At 36.8% G+C, this 16,288-nt stretch overlaps 1 protein-coding gene across 5 annotated transcripts in view; it reads left to right on the top strand.

The window, feature by feature from the left end:
- Positions 1-16,288, top strand: part of ASB3 (ankyrin repeat and SOCS box containing 3) — a 135,724-nt gene that overhangs the window by 53,424 nt on the left and 66,012 nt on the right. For all 5 annotated transcript variants that reach the window (XR_006734704.1, XR_006734703.1, XM_045549597.1 and 2 more), the window contains 2 exons: positions 1,907-2,104; positions 13,655-13,912. Coding sequence is in view for 3 of the 5 variants with exons in the window: in XM_045549597.1 (XP_045405553.1) it covers positions 1,907-2,104; positions 13,655-13,912 (456 nt within the window). In the remaining 2 variants the exon portion in view is untranslated. The remainder of the gene's footprint in view (positions 1-1,906; positions 2,105-13,654; positions 13,913-16,288) is intronic.

The following is a 16,288-nucleotide window of genomic DNA, read 5'->3' as shown; positions in this document are numbered from 1 at the left end:
GGACTTCTCTTTATCTAATCTCAAATCCAACCTAGTACTTTTCCCTGCTTCTGTTACTCTTCTTTCTTAGCCAAGAGTTTTTATGAAATTATCAGTATTTTTTGGAGACAGAGTAAATTGGGGTTTCCAGGAATCTTAGATGCTAATAACTTGGTTATACCTGTGGGAATATGGCTGCTTATCATAAATTGGCACTCAACAATTTTTAAAAATATATGTTTAAAATCTTTAGGGTCATAATTTTACAATAACACTTTTTATTGCTATTGTTAGTGTTATTTAATTTAAAAAGTAATAATAGGGCCAGGCCTGGTGGCTCCCGCCTGTAATCCTAGCACTCTGGGAGGCTGAGGTGGGAGGACTGCCTGAGCTCAGGAGTTTGAGACCAGCCTGAGCAAGAGGAATACCTGGTCTCTACTAAAAATAGAAAAATTAGCCAGGTGTCATGGCGCGTGCCTGTAGTCCCAGCTACTTGGAAGGTGGAGGCAGGAGGATCGCTTGAGTCCAGGTGTTTGAGGTTGCAGTTAGTGGTGATGACGCCACTGCATTGTACTTGGGGCAACAGAGCAAGACCCTGTCTCAAAAAAAAAAAAAAAGAAAGAAAAGAAAAGTAATAATAGTAAGGTGGTCATTACTTTATTTAGTATGTTTTCATAATAGAAAAAACATTCTGCAATTTGGCCATTATGCCACTTGGTGGCATGATATTTTACTGTTTCCTTTAAAGATATTTTAAGAATGTTTGTGCCTTATGGGAGATAGTATGATTTTTCCAACTCCTTTGAAATGATTAAACACCTTTATTAAATTTAAGAGACATTAAATAGAGTATTATAACAAAGTACTTAGGTTTTTAAATTTAATATTTTTCCAATTCTTGATCATTTATTTAAACATAAATATTAGATACAGTTATAGTCCAAGCTTTAAATTAATACCGAAGCCCACTTGGGAATTTGTCTTCAGTTTTCAATTTTGAGAATTCTGTTTGCCACTGATGTTTTCCTCTATAGTCTACTGAAAGGCAACCTCTTCTATGAATATAAATTCTCCTTAAATGTAACTTAGGCCTACCTTACATAAGGAAAAGTAGCAAAGAGAAATATAATGTTATATAGATACTCTGGAGTAGCCACGTCTGTCTTTCCCCAGAAAGAAGGGAATTTCGTAGTTTTATCCCTACAGTTTTATTTTTGCTTTTAGAAAAGCAGAATAGTCCTTTTTCTCTCCAGCTAAGTGCTAAAGGTAAGTTTGCAAATAATCTAAGAACTTTTGTTTTAATGATTTTCTTTAGAAATTTCTCTGCCTAGCAACCAGCTTCTTTATAAATTTGTGTCAGTATTTAATGAGCTCATATTGTTTTAAGATAATAGAATATTTTAACAAATTCTAATTTCTGATGAAAATATTATTATTCATTTCATGTCAGTCATCATCTTTAAAAATTTTTACTAATTGGAAAAGTAAAACTAGTTGGTACTTTAAGAAGGAAAATAGTTTTTCATGTGAGTTTATATTTAGTATAATGAAGTTTTAAATAATGTATTAGATCCTAAACTAACATAAAATTTGAATTTGGGGAGGGTAAGGGATGGTAGTGGTGTTGGTTGGTGGTAAGGTAAATAATTAGTGAAAAAATAGAAATGAAAAACACATTACCTATTTACTTTTGGGAACATTACTTAATTCTACTTCAGATGTATTTAAAGACCTTTGTATCAAGCAATAATAAGTGTAAATTTTAGAATAACTGTAGCATGTAGTAATTTAATGGAGGTAGAAAGCATACTGACGACAGTCTTTAAATCAATCAGTTGGTGATTCTTAAAAATTGTGCTACAGAAATGCTGCCTATACTTATGTACATACAAAAACATTAAATGCTCTTGAATTTGTGTATTTGTAGAATCTTGGACTTGTTAATACCACTTACTAACCGGGTCTGTGACACTGGGCCAGACAAAGTGAGCCCTGTTTATTCAGCAGTGTTTGGAGGACATGAAGAGTGCCTAGAAATACTGCTCCAGAACGGCTACAGTCCAGATGCCCAGACGTGCCTTGTCTTTGGATTCAGTTCTCCCATGTGTATGGCTTTCCAAAAGGAGTATGTATCTTTGCTGTATTTTTATCCTTTTTTGCTATTTGGAGATGTATTCCCAATTGTCTTTCTTATGTGGTGAAATTCGCATCTTTGTTAGTGCTAAATTGCTAATTTAGAAAACAAACAGAAAAAAACGCTCTGTGATGATGTACTTTGTTCAGTCACGCTTTAGCAAAATGAAATGATAATATCAGATTGTTTTCATTGCCTCTTTGGATCTGGGTTGCATTTTTAGTGTAACAATTTTAGGGAAAACTCCAAGTAAAATAAATGCAAGAATTCTCTGATATTATTGGTGTTCAAAATAATTCAATGATTAAAAATAGGACTTTATCAAGTAAGGTAGTGACTTTGTTTGAGGTTATTACCATTCAAAATTTATATTTACAAGACTTGTTATGACTAAAAATAAAATTTTAGTTTTGTAGATATTATTGCATTTCTAATGTATTTGGTATGTAGCATTTCTTGATATGAGTCAGAATAATTAAGTTTTAAAAGTCTTAAAAATAATTGTTTTCCTAATCTGTCATGATCCTACAAATAAATGAAGAATTATTGTTGTTTTATTAGCTTTGGCCAATAACTTTGTCTATAACACTGTTAAAATTTTAAAATAGACAGTAAGAATAAGGCTATTTATAAGAAAAGCCATACTTAGTAATATATATGATCCATCCAATAATGGAATAAATTGTGAAGATAGATGCTATTTTTTTAAATTATGCAGAAGAGGTTGTAGGTATACCTTAAAATTTCATTGACTTTTCTGAATTCAACATTATGGATCTCTAGTTGCGATTTAATTTAAGTAGTTGTCAAAACTTATTTACTAAGCTTTTCAGTATTTACTATCTCTTAACACTTGCTATGTAAAGTATTTATTTTATTTGTTCTAAATTTAAGCTTCTAGGTATACATTTTAGTTTGAATATTTAGGCTTTTGGTTAATCTCAGTATCTGGGACCCACTTTATATACAACTTTCATGATTTCACAGAATTTTGTTGTATACTCCTTCAAGTTTTGTCTTTCTAAACAGAGGAGCCCTAATTAGTTTAGTTACCTTCAGTAAGGCTGCCATGATGACTTTAAATTGTTTCATTTGTCCTCTTCTATATCGTATCTAACTCCATTACAGAACTGAACATTTTTTATTAGGTCAGAATAAGAAATGGTTTTGGATAGCATGTGTGTTTACCAGTGCTCTTTTTTTGGCCTATATCTTATCTTTTGGAGGAATGATGTTTTTGGTCCTTCTGGTCACAGCAGCTAAGGAATGCTTCATCATCTTTTTCTTTTTTTTTTTTTTTGAGACAGAGTCTTGCTCTGTCACCCCAGCTAGAGTGCAGTGTCGTGGTCATAGCTCACTGCAACCCTGAACTCCTGGGCTCAAGTGATCCTCTTGCCTCAGCCTCCTGAATAGCTGGGATACAGGTGTGTGCCACCATACCTGGCTAATTATTTTCTATTTTTAGTAGAGATGGAGTCTCGCTCTTGCTCAGGCTGGTCTTGAACTCCTGACTTCAAGCGATCCTCTCACCTCAGCCTCCCAGAGTACTAGGATTACAGGCATGAGCCACTGCGTCTGGCCAAGATAAAAGTCTAAAGAGGGAAATGCCACGGGGTTGGGTCTTGTAATACTTTACAGTATACCTTGTTGCAGGAATGTTTTGGGTTTTTTTGTTTTTGTTTTTGTTTTTTAAGGCAAGCATGAAGTAAAGTTTATTGAGTAAAGTAAGATATGTTGGCCACAGACAACGAACGGACCCCCTGTCGCAACAGGAGGGCCTGCAGGGATGTTTTCTTGAGGCTGGTGAGTGACCTAATGTCAACTAACCCATTTCTGTGACCAGCTTTTCATAAAGTGAGTCTTATTTTTTGGTGGCGAGTGCCTTAATAGCTCTTAAGTGCCTGATCTTTGCCCCTCTGTCAAGTTGTAGCTTTAGCTCTGAGATCCCTTTACCAACTTAGCCAATGATTGTTCCCTAAGTAAGCACGCAAGAAAAAGGAATAAAGAGGATAGAACACAAAATCCCTGCAAATTTCTACAGCCGGAGTTCACACCTCCTGCAGTGATTGCCATTTATTGCCGGTTTCTGTCTGACCCAGTAAGACACCTGAGTGAGTCCTCCCTACTGGGCCCAATGCTGTTTCTGTCACGACTTCCGTTCTTCCAAGTGACTCATAAACCACCGCAAACCCCAAAAGGTCATATGCTTTCTCACAGCACAAAGTAACCTTTGGTGCCCAACCCAAGGTTATGCACTTTCTCACAGTACAAACTAGTCCTAACAATTGAAAGGTAAAAAAATTAGGGGGCTGAATGCAAAAAGAGCAGAACCTGATCTGAGAGAAACTAACTCTCAGGGCACTGTGGGGAAGACAGTGGACCTCAAAAGGGTCAGCAGAACCTTTCCTTTGTTCCTCAGGTTCCTCAAGGGGCCTCAGGAGTCATTAGCAGTGTCCTTCAGGTCCCTTTGTTGGTTGCCAGAAACTGTCAAAGGACAAAATTACAGCAAATTTAGTTTAAAGATCTTAATTGGCTTTTCTTTGCAATTCTAGAATTAGGCAACACCCAGCTCCATAAAATAGAATGAATGTTCTGTCTCCTAGTCTTTCTAATCAACTTTTCACTTGCTTGCTTTGAATCCACGGTAATAGACTAAATTTTGATACAGTTTTACCATTATTACCTGCTTTATGGGGAGTTTAATTGAAGGGGGAACCTTACCAAAAGGATTAAATCTAAAAGCTAGTAGTGGCCAGGTACAGTGGTTCATGCCTGTAATTCTAGCACTTTGGGAGGCCATGGCAGGGAGGATTGCTTGAGGTCAGGAGTTTGAGACCAGCCTGGACAACATAGTGAGACCCTGTCTCAAAAAAAAAAAAAAATTAGCCAGGCATACTGGCATAAGCCTGTAGCCCTAGCTACTTGGGAGGCTGAGGCAGAAGGATCACATGAACCCAGGGGTTCGAGGCTGCAGTGAGCTGTGGTGGCACTACTGCACATGGCAGAGTGAGATCCTATTTCTAAAAATAAAATAAAAGATAGCATGATAATCATATGCTCACATTTAATGCGTGTATATAAAGGAGTTGACTTAAGTATAGTATATTGCACAGTTTTTGGCACATGGAAAAATATCTTCTTGCCATCTTCCATTTATCTAGAAAGCAGTATCAATTAAAATTTTAGTCCATATATATTTATATTAGCTAATGTCTGGCTATTAGCTTGCACGTCAATCACTGTACATGTAATATGAAAATGATTTATTTATTTTGAGTCTCTGCATAAAGATTTGCTGATTAAACAAGAAATTTTTTATTTTCCTGGTAGGTTTTGCTTTAGTATATCAAGAGGGTCTTATAGCCAGTGTCTGAATGTAAACTAAAATAAAATCCTAAACCCCTCCCCTACTAAACAGATCACTTCTTAGCCAGGGGATCCCAGAAAAATCTTAAAACTGAGTTGTGGGCCATGATGTGAAGAGAGGTTGGATATGCCTTGTTGTAACCCCTCTATTTTGGGGTTTAGACACAGCAACTGGCCAGCATTAATGTTAAAACAGAGATTATAAGACTGACAAAACAAACTCTTTGGCAATAAATTATAAATAAGACCTAAGGCTATGACACGATTGAGGGTTAAGTCATAGCTTATAATCCACCAACTCTAGTTAAACAGATCTGTTTTTTTGCTTGCATGGTATCACATGACATAATAAACAGACCCTTTTATCTTAACTTAAGCATTCCTTCCTACTGACTCCAAATTTTTAGAAAAAGCTTAACACATTCAACTAAGTGCCAACTAAAGAATTGCTAAATCCACCCGTGACTTGTAAGCCCCTGCTTTGAGAGGTCCTGACTTTTTGGACCAAATCAATGTATACTTCTCATGTGTTGATTTTTGATTTTACCTGCAATCCCTGTCTCTCGAAAATGTATAAAAGCAAATTGTAACTCAGTAGCCTCAGGCACACTTTCTCAGGACCTCTGTGACTGTTTTGTTGGGCTGTGGTCCCTCATATTTGGCTCAGAATAAACCTCTTTAAATTATTTTACAGAGTTTTGTGTTTTCTGTTAACATGAAGAAAAAAATTGAAGCTAGAAAATTTGTTAGTTTTTTAATTTCTTTCCATAAGTAAATGTCTTAAAATTTGGATTTTTTTATAGTCACATGCCTAAAATTAAATTAATTAGAGTTACCATTTTTTTCTTATTTTTCTTTACAGTATATGAGTTCCTATATTCCTTTTACCAGTTATTAATAAAAATTCAAATTTTGATCACAAGACTGGCACAAGGTAACTTAGAGGACTCCATTTTCCAAAGTTAATTATTTGACATTCTTATTTTCAGAGATTTGGTAATAGATAGGGAGATTAAGTTTAGTGGTATATGTTTTAAAATTGTATTTTTATAGTAACAACATGTTACAATAGTGTTAATTTGGTATAAGATTGTTTACAAAAGGATTTAATCAACACTTATCTGACTTAAGGTATTAACTACTAAAAGACTTTAATTTTCTCATTTGTATGTTTTCTGGTATTTCTCTGAAATCTATAAATTTAGTGTTTGTGGCCTTATACTATTGGCCTGTTGTGTTCTAATAAGCTTTTATGTGCTTTTATAAATAGTACAATTAATATCAAAAGGTGATAAATGTAATAGATAACAGCCCTGATTTTTAAGTTTTTTTTTTTTTTTTTTTTGAGACAGAGTCTCGCTCTGTTGCCCGGGCTAGAGTGAGTGCCGTGGCGTCAGCCTAGCTCACAGCAACCTCAAACTCCTGGGCTTAAGCAATCCTCCTGCCTCAGCCTCCTGAGTAGCTGGGACTACAGGCATGCGCCACCATGCCCGGCTAATTTTTTTTTCTATATATATTTTTAGTTGTCCAGATAATTTCTTTCTATTTTTAGTAGAGACGGGGTCTCGCTCAGGCTAGTCTCAAACTCCTGACCTCGAGCCGAGCGATCCACCCGCCTCGGCCTCCCAGAGTGCTAGGATTATAGGCGTGAGCCACCGTGCCCGGCCCTGATTTTTAAGTTTTTATTATTTTATTCAGCTCATTCAACTTCTTAGCTCAGCATTAGTGTTCCGAAACATTTTTGTTGAATATTGCTCTGCAAGGATGGGCTTCCGTTTGAAGCAGTGACGTTTAGCTCTTCTCACCACTGTCAGGCATGATGGAAAGGTGCCTCTTCCATCATCATGCAGATCCTGCAGAAAAAGCAGGCTTTGTCCTTGGGCCTAAAAAGCTAACAGCTGTATTGACATGAAGCCAGTCTTTCAAGGACAGTTGAGTAATTCAACTCAAATGAGAAAATACAAGAAAAAGATTCCTCCAACTGGAATAGGGAAGGAGGAGGGAAGTTGAGAAATTTCAGGACAGTTTGAACAAATATTAATGCCTTTTATGTATGACTATTGTTGAGACTCAGGAAACAATACCCTAAAATGAAAGCCTCAGAAATGACCTCAGAAGCAAAGGTTTTTCTCTGACCTTCTCCTACCCTCCCTATCTCTCAGTCCCATTTCCCCCCTAGACTAGTCATAGAAACTATTACAGAATCCCTCTTCCCCAAGGCAGGTTGTAAAAACCAGAACTTATTTTCCCCCAGACCAGCCATAAAACCTAAAAATATTACTCTTACTCCCCACCCCCCACATTTCTATATAAAAACTGACCAGAAAGAAATTATCTGACCTACCTTGTTTTTTATTTTTTTATTTTTAGAGACAGAGTCAAACTGTGTTGCCCAGGCTAATTTTGAACTCCTGGGCTCAAGCAATCTTCCCACCTCAGTCTCCCAAGTAGTTGGGATTACAGGAATGTACCACTGCATCTGGATTAAAAAAAAAAAAAATTAATGACCTACCTTGTTTGACTGTAGATCATACACCCTCCATTCCAGAGAGGGTCCTGCTGTCAGGTTTCAGTCTGAAATGTGGTTTCTTAGCATGCTCATGGCCAAAGAATGACCAGACACACCGAAGTAAGGCAAGCACGAAAATGAGGTTTATTGAGGAGAGATAGATAGGATTATAGGGCAAGAACAAGATACAGGTTTATACAGCATGATACGTACACCACAGATGACAGCTGGACCCATTGTCACAGCAAAGGGAGAGCAAAAGGAAGGGCACAAAAAAAGGGACTGATTATGATCTGCATCTTGTTTGTTTTATGGTGCCCGGATTGGGACCTCCTTCGTGGTTCACACATCACTGTGGAACCACTTTGGACAGTTGGGAGTTGCATTACTTCACATGTGGGTTGTTCTAGGTCAATTTCCAGACTCTATGGTACCTATGCTGCTTGGCCTGTGGGCTACAGAGTCCCCCTGCATTCTTTTGCAGCTGGTGTGCTAATTTATGATTGACCGATTCATGGGTTATTGCCTTCTCCCCCAGGTATGGCAGTAGCTCAGGGCAGGATCAAGGTGGGACAGGACCAAGATGTGGGGTCTAGGGCCCACCCTTGTCCTTCTTCCCAGGTGGGGCAATTGCCCCAAGGCAACAGCACCCACTTTTGTCCCTAGGAGACCTGGAATCCCTCGCTATCTACCTGACACTGCCACATACCCAGAAGGAAGGAATGTATGCTCAGAGAGGCCTAGAGGAATCTAGGCAGACAGGCCTTGCTGGGTTTCCCCACTCGGTCTGTTAGCATTAGATCATACCTTTTTGTCCAATCATATTTCTGTATGGCTGTTCATATTTTGCTGAACCTAAACATAAATAGACAATTTCCCCTACATCTTTGGGTCTTCATTCTGAAGGCTCCCATGTACATGTTACTAATACATTTGTATGCCTTTTCTCCAATTAATCTGCCTTTTGTGAGTTGATTTTTCAGTGGACCTTCAGATGACGAAGGGAAAACTTTACCTTGCCCCCTACACTGTAGAAGGATATCATGACTTAGCTGACCTGATTTTGTCTGCTTTTCTGATTGATACTGATTATTGTTATCACATTAGTTTTATAGAATTCATCATGTCCATTCTAGTCATCATATTATACATGGGTACGTACATCTGACAAAACCTAATGTCTACATTTTGTTTACAGCCAATGGCTGAAAGCCATTCAGTAAAATTTGCTATTTAACCTTTTATAATTTAGCTAATAGGTTGGTTAGATTTTTTTTTTGCTAATTGAACATAGAATGCTCAAGATGTTTGCCCATTCCTATTTGTTTAAATAAATCTTGTTTTCATGTTGAATTTTCTGTCATAGTCCTTTTATGTGGGCACCGTTTTTCTGCACAGTTTTGAATTTAAAGAGCAGAGTGGTGGAGGGATATATTGATACAAGCCCCCAAAATAAGGTCTAACAGTTGCATTTTAGTTTTTAAATCCCTCCTCTTTCTCAGTATCTTATGATGCTCATTGTTTATTAGTGTGCTGTCTCATTATGTGTTGTAATTCTTGATATTTATATTAAACAAGATAGGCTTTTTTGTTGTTTAATCTCTGAGACTTGAACAGTTTTCCCAATTTGATATCAGGGCTTGAGAGAAAATATGTTGAAATGTTAAGAGAAACACATATATATGTCCATGTAATTTATATTTTAACTAAAGATCACCTAAGCCTGAGGATTTACTGTGTGCTCAGTGAGACGTAGTAATCAAGGTCATATAGAGCCCTGAAGTTGCTTGCATTTCTAGACCATGGACATGTAATTGACATCTTATTAATAACCTACCCAGAAGCTCAGGGCATGCTGACAAAGTTCTGTGATTCTTCAGTTCATTTTGTGTTTGTTATTCTTTATATAAATGGTAGGTTTTCTTTTGGAAAAGGTTGGTTCTCTATTGTAGCAGTAGGAAGTTTCATAAGCCTTTGGGGAGTGTGCTCTTGACTTTTTAACACAAGGCAATGTGAGTAATTGGAAGAAAGTTATAGCTTTTTTTCCAGAGTGTGTTTTGTATAATACTAATCCTATAGATTGTTAATAGATATTATATGGGATAAAAGGAGTTGTATAGTTAAGTAAGTTTGGGAAACACAGGGTTAAACAATGTTAAATAGTTTCTTGGAAGGGTTCTGAGCATTTGTTTTATGGCACAGTGTGCTTTGTGAATTCCTAAGAGGGGAATGGATCTACAAAGGTTTGAAAAATCCAGAAACACAGGATAAACTTATTTACAATAAATATGCCATTGTTCCCGTGTTTATAGACTTTTTGGGCATTTTATACTTTTATTTATTACGTTTTTTTCAGATTAATGATTGGACCCATTGCTTTGATTCTAAAGGTACTTTTTCTGAAAGGTGTTGGGAGGTTGAAGAAAAACATTGAACATATACTTTGAAAACATAACTAACATACTGTGTAAAAATATGTTCATCCTGTATTTTTCTCTTTTTCAGGCTCACTGTATACAGTGTTAGATATCTCAAACTTTTTCGTTAGAGACCCTTTTTTATATGGATCACTTTCAGACACTAAAGTTCCATGCAGCCTACTTTGGGATATATTAGGTCTAGCCTTAAAATAGTCTTAAATTTGACTATTTCATGAAGTGTTCAGTTTTCACAATAGAGAAATCTCAGAAATTTATTGTGTCATATTCACTGTTAGATTTTCATTTGCTATTATCATCCCAATTCCACCAATTACTAGCTCTGTGACTAGGGTTCTGTTTTTGCATCTAGAATGGAGACAGTAATAGAACTTACTTCTTAGGGTTGTTGTGAGGATTAAGGCAAATCTTGCAGTGTCACACATTTAACATAGTACCCGGTACAGAATAAATACTCAGTGAACCTTGTTATTATAGGTAAGTATATGTGCACATGTCCCTCTCACACTTTAGAAATAGATGCTTTATCTGTTGACCGTGCTTTTAAAATTTTCTTAGCACGAGCCACATGTCTTGGTGCTATATTGAAATTTTAATAAGAAAGCCTTTTGGTTTTACAGTTTTTTCTAAACAGAAAATGGCTAGGGAGACTATTTGTAGCATTAGTCAAAGAGGTTGCACTTAGGGGATATCAATACATGTACTTGTATTCTATAGCAAAAGTATGTTCTGGACTGGATCTTTAAGAGCTAAACTATTAATATCTATGGTTAGGCTTGAGGGAAGAATTCAAATAGTCCCTGAATTGCACATGTAAAAACACTTGCCTGTAAAATTGCCAGGTTTCTTGAGAATCGCATATCACGTTTGTAATGAAGCAGTGTCTTGAGCTTTTCCCACAGTTGCCGTCCATACTTACTGGAACACGTTCCACAGTTCATGTGCAGCTTGTATCTGTTCGGTAGCAGATTCAGCAAGTAGTAACTGCAGGCAAAATAATGAGAGGCCAGTTAAATGAGGTCAAAGTGGTTGAAATAAATTGGGGATAACTGTTTAGAACCATCATTCAGAAGGATGTCCTTTAGAATTTCTTGCAGTGCAAAACTGTTGGCAACAAGTTTTCTCAGCTTTAGTGTATCTGAAAGCAGCCAGAGGAAAAAATGCATATATCCAGGGTTGTTTTCAAGAACAAAGATATGAGTAATGGCAGAATTCTCATCAGGAACAAATAGCAAGATGGTAGACAGGCAACAAAGTTACTAAGTTTTGCAAAGAAATTATAGAATTATAGACTTTTCTAATTGCTGTATGAACAATTATACTAAAGTGAATAATTTAATCTTTTAACTAAAGGAGCATAAATTGGAGAACAAATAAATTAGATTTATAAAGGTATACATGAGTTAGATGATATTTTACCTATCTAGTGTCTTAATTGCTTAAAACCTTGATTTCAAGTTTTATATGTAAGTCCTCAGAAAAAGGTAGTCTCACTTGACTGTGATTTTAACATTTTATATTTATTTTATCCAAAATTTTTGTGCATTTTATTTTTTTGGATTCTGTAATACTATGATTAATAAAATATTTCTTTTTATTTATAATTCTTTAAAATGATATTAATGCCAATTTCAAAGGGAGAATAACTTTATTCTTGCATATCTTGTATAGTTTTCTACACAGTGAACATACATGTTTACTGAGCTTTATTACAGTTAAAATTATAGTTTTTTAAATGTGCTTATACAACAATCATAATTATGGGGGTTTTTTGAGGCAAAATAATTTTTGATGACTATATAATATTTTATACTTACCTATTCCTCTGTTGTTGAATATTTAGATCATTTCCCTCTTTTTTAAAATCTGTAATAGATAATACTAAAGTTAACACATTTGTGCAAATGAATATAATTTCTTTTGATTTTTGTCTATTGGATAAATTCCCAAGAATTACATTATTGAATCAAAAGATTCTGAACATTTTAATACTTATTTATATTTTTATGTTTGCTTATGTAGGTATATTTAAATTTATATAAATGTATTCATTAATGTAAATAATAGATTTATATTTATTGTATTTTATGTTGATTTACATAGTATTTTGCTTTAAATTTTACTTTACAAGTGCTTGTATAGTGCTAGTTCTGTGTACCAGAAAAATTAAGTAACTTGCTCAGAGTTACACAGCTAGTAAGTGGCTGAGCCAGCTGGCTCCAGAGTCTATACTCTTTAACTTTGTTATGATACCTCTTTTGATACATTCTTGCCTATTAGCTCTTTCAAATAAGGGCTATACTTATTTTCAATCAGTTTCACCACAACTTAACCAGTATTGGATGATAAAATTTTTTTTAAAGTAACCAATTTAATAGGTGTAAAATGCTATATCCTTAAAAGTTTTTGATAAAGAAGATTAATTTAAAAATGTAGAGCTGTAATTAAATGTTGTTCATCAAAAAATTTTTTTATATGATTTTTTTGCCCTTAGAAATTTGAAAGTAAGAGGGAAATTGACTAAGGCTATTGCTAAAGGAAACGATATCTTAGAGATTTCTAGAATGAGTCAGTTAAGGACTGATCCCATTATTGACTTTGTTAAGCAAGTATTTTGTAGTAGAGCTACTTAACTGCACAAAAACATCACAATTTGAGAACAGTTTTCTGTTAGTCAATAGTAATTTTTAAAATTACATATTTCTTTAAGATGAATGTTTTAAATTATAGGGATAATGCCTATCCACAGTTGAAAATTTAAAACCATGCAGGAAGGTGTAATAAGTAAAAGTTCCCCTCTCCTGTCCTCTAATCCAGTGGTCTCCAACCTTTTTGGCACCAGGGACCAGTTTCATGGAAGACAATTTTTCCATGGAAGGGGTGGGGGTGGGAAGGCAGAGCTCAGGTAGTGATGCGAGTGATGGGGAGTGGCTATAAATACACATGAAGCTTCCCTCCTGGAAGACAATTTTTTCCACACACAGAGGGTGAAGGTAGGGGGCAGCAGAGCTCTAAGACCTGTTAGGGACCAGGCGGTGGATGGGTACCAGTCTACAGCCTGGGAGTTGGGGACCACAGCCCTAATTTCAATCCACCAGATGTGTAAAAGCCATCCACTATTCCATCTGCCATTCTTATTCCCCAGCTGTAACTGCTATTAACAATTTGTAAGAGTATTTTATGTAAAAGTCTAACGTTTTTTTTAATTTTTATTTTTTTGTGATGGAGCTGCGAGTTCTTTGGAATTGTGAATATTCTTTTGAAATATGGAGCCCAGCTAAATGAACTTCATTTGGCATACTGCCTGAAGTATGAGAAGTTTTCAGTATTTCGCTACTTTTTGAAGAAAGGTTGCCCATTGACATCATGGAACCATATATCTGAATTTATGAATCATGCAATTAAAGCACAAACAAAATATAAGGAATGGTTGCCACATCTCCTGGTTGCTGGATTTGACCCACTGACTCTACTATGCAGTTCTTGGTAAGAAATCCTATCATAGTGGGCTTTACCTTTTTAAGTGAATATAGTACCTTTCATTTCCCCCAATTTGTTGAGATCCCTATGTTGAGAGGAGGGTGTATCTGTGTGTGTGTGTGTGTTGACTGTGATGGCTTGGGTTTGGGGTGAAGGAGTTGGGGGCTGCTAAATAGTGAGGTTGAGTTTAAGCACAGAGGCCTAGAAAAAGGTAAGAGGTGACTGAAGGGAGGTAGGAGGGGATTGATGCCATTAAATTCTTCTGCGAGGGGTATTCTACTTTTGGCCATCCCTCATGCTCCTCTTAAAATGCCTGTGATAGAAAAAAGAATGGTTGTAACTGCTTCGGAGGTTTCTGTTACCTATTCCTCAGCCAACCAGATTGAATACTCCTGCCCTTGTCTATTTGAAATTCGTCTTCCTTAATTGATTTAACTGATGTCTGAAATACCTGAGAATATAGCTTGTTTACTGTGGGTACTTTCTCAGAAGGACAGCCCTCTGCGAGAGATTATATGAATGTAAGAGTTGGGATTTTTCTTGGGCAAGAAGAGGAAGACTGTTTCTGATAATTAAAGTCAAATGAGAAAATAAAATGAAAATCTCTAGGAAAATAGAGAATGTGTTATTTTGTAGAATATCCATAAAACATCTAGAAGTATTTATTTCTGGTGCTTCACCTCTCATTCCATGTGGTACCTGTCCCCAAGGCACTCACTTTCTTAGTCTTACTTCTTGTGTTCTTCTACTGAAGCTATTAACTTGGACTCCATATGACTTGCTTAGTACTTTAAGCCTTCATGCTCCTTTCTGGTTTCTAATTTATTTATTTCTTTAACCAAACTGAGAAAACTGCCCAATACCTACTACTGTGGTTTGAATGTATTCTCCAAATTTCATGTGTTAAAAACTTAATCTCAAAGTTCATATGTTATGATATTTGGAGGTGGGGCCTTTGGGAGGTAATTAGGATTAAATAAGGTCATCAGGATGGGGCCCTAATGATGACACTGGTGGCTTTATAAGAAGAGGAAGAGGGACCTGAGCTGGCATGTTTTTGCACTCTCAAAAAGTGTGATGCCCCTTCCACCATGTTATGATAGCAAGAAGGTCCTCACTAGACAGGCCCCTTGACTTTGGATTTCCCAGCCTCTAGAACTTTCAGAAATAAATTTTTTTCTTTATTAATTACTCAGTCTCAGGTATTCAGTTATAACAGTCTTTTGGACTAAGACAGAAAATTGGTACTGAGAAGTGGGGTTGATAACAATGATTACCTGAAAATGTGGAAGTGGCTTTGGAACTGGGTAATGAGTAGAGGCTAGAAAAGTTTGGAGAAGCAGTCTAGGAAAAGCCTATTGTAAACAAAGCATTCAGGGTGATTCTGGTGAGTGCTCATAAGATGAGAAGAGTAGGAAAGTCTGAATCTCCTTGGACATTGCCTAAGTGGTTGTGACCAAATTGTTGATAGACATGTGGGCAGTAAAGGCCACTCTGATGAAGTCTCAGATGAAAATGAAGAACATCATATTGGAAGCTGGAGTAATTGTTATGAATTGGCAAAGAGCTTGGCTGAACTGTGTCTGTGACTGAGGGCTTTATGGAAGGTTGAATTTGAGAATGATAAATTAGGATGTCTGGAGGAAGAAATATCTAAGTAGAAATATCCTGGCTACTGCATGGGTGCTTTTGACCACTTACAGTGAGATGTGGGAGCAAAGGAATGACTTAAGACAGAATTTATAACCAGAGGGGAAGCAGAGAGGAAAAATTTGCGAAGTTATCAGCTTGGTTATGTGGTGGAGAATAAAAGAGGATTTTCATGAGCTGAATAGAAGGAATCATTAAGACAATAGAAAAACCCTGACGCTGAAGGCATTTCAAAGATCTTTGAGACTACTCCTGCCATCATAGGCCCAGAGCTCTAGGAGAGTAGAATGGTTTTGGGGAATGGGCCCAAGGTGTCCTCCATGGGCTCGCTGCCCAGGCCTACCTTGGTCTGTGCTCCCTGCATCCCAGTGCCGTCTTCCTGGGCAGTTCCAGCTGTGGCTCAGGCGGCCCCAGGTGTGGCTTTTCCTGCTGCTCTGACAGGTACAAGCCATAGACCTGGTGGCACCATGCTGTGGCACAACTGGGCCCAGATGCAGCACATGCTGCTGCTCCAGTGGGCATAAGCAGGAAGCCTTGGCACTATCCATGTGGTATTAATTCTGCAGGCATGTTGGAGTGCAAGAGCTGTGAGGGCATGGCTTCCTCCACCTAGATTTCAAAGGATATTGAAAACAGCCTGGGGGCTTAGACAGAGACTTGTCATAGGGGTGGAGTCACCACAGAGCCCCTACTAGAGCAGAGCTAGGTGGATATGTGGGGTTGCAGCTGCCC

This window comes from Lemur catta, chromosome 4, assembly GCF_020740605.2.
Source record: "Lemur catta isolate mLemCat1 chromosome 4, mLemCat1.pri, whole genome shotgun sequence".
NCBI lineage: Eukaryota > Metazoa > Chordata > Mammalia > Primates > Lemuridae > Lemur > Lemur catta.
Note: the sequence above shows the minus strand (reverse complement) of the source record. Positions and strands in the feature narration are given on the sequence as shown.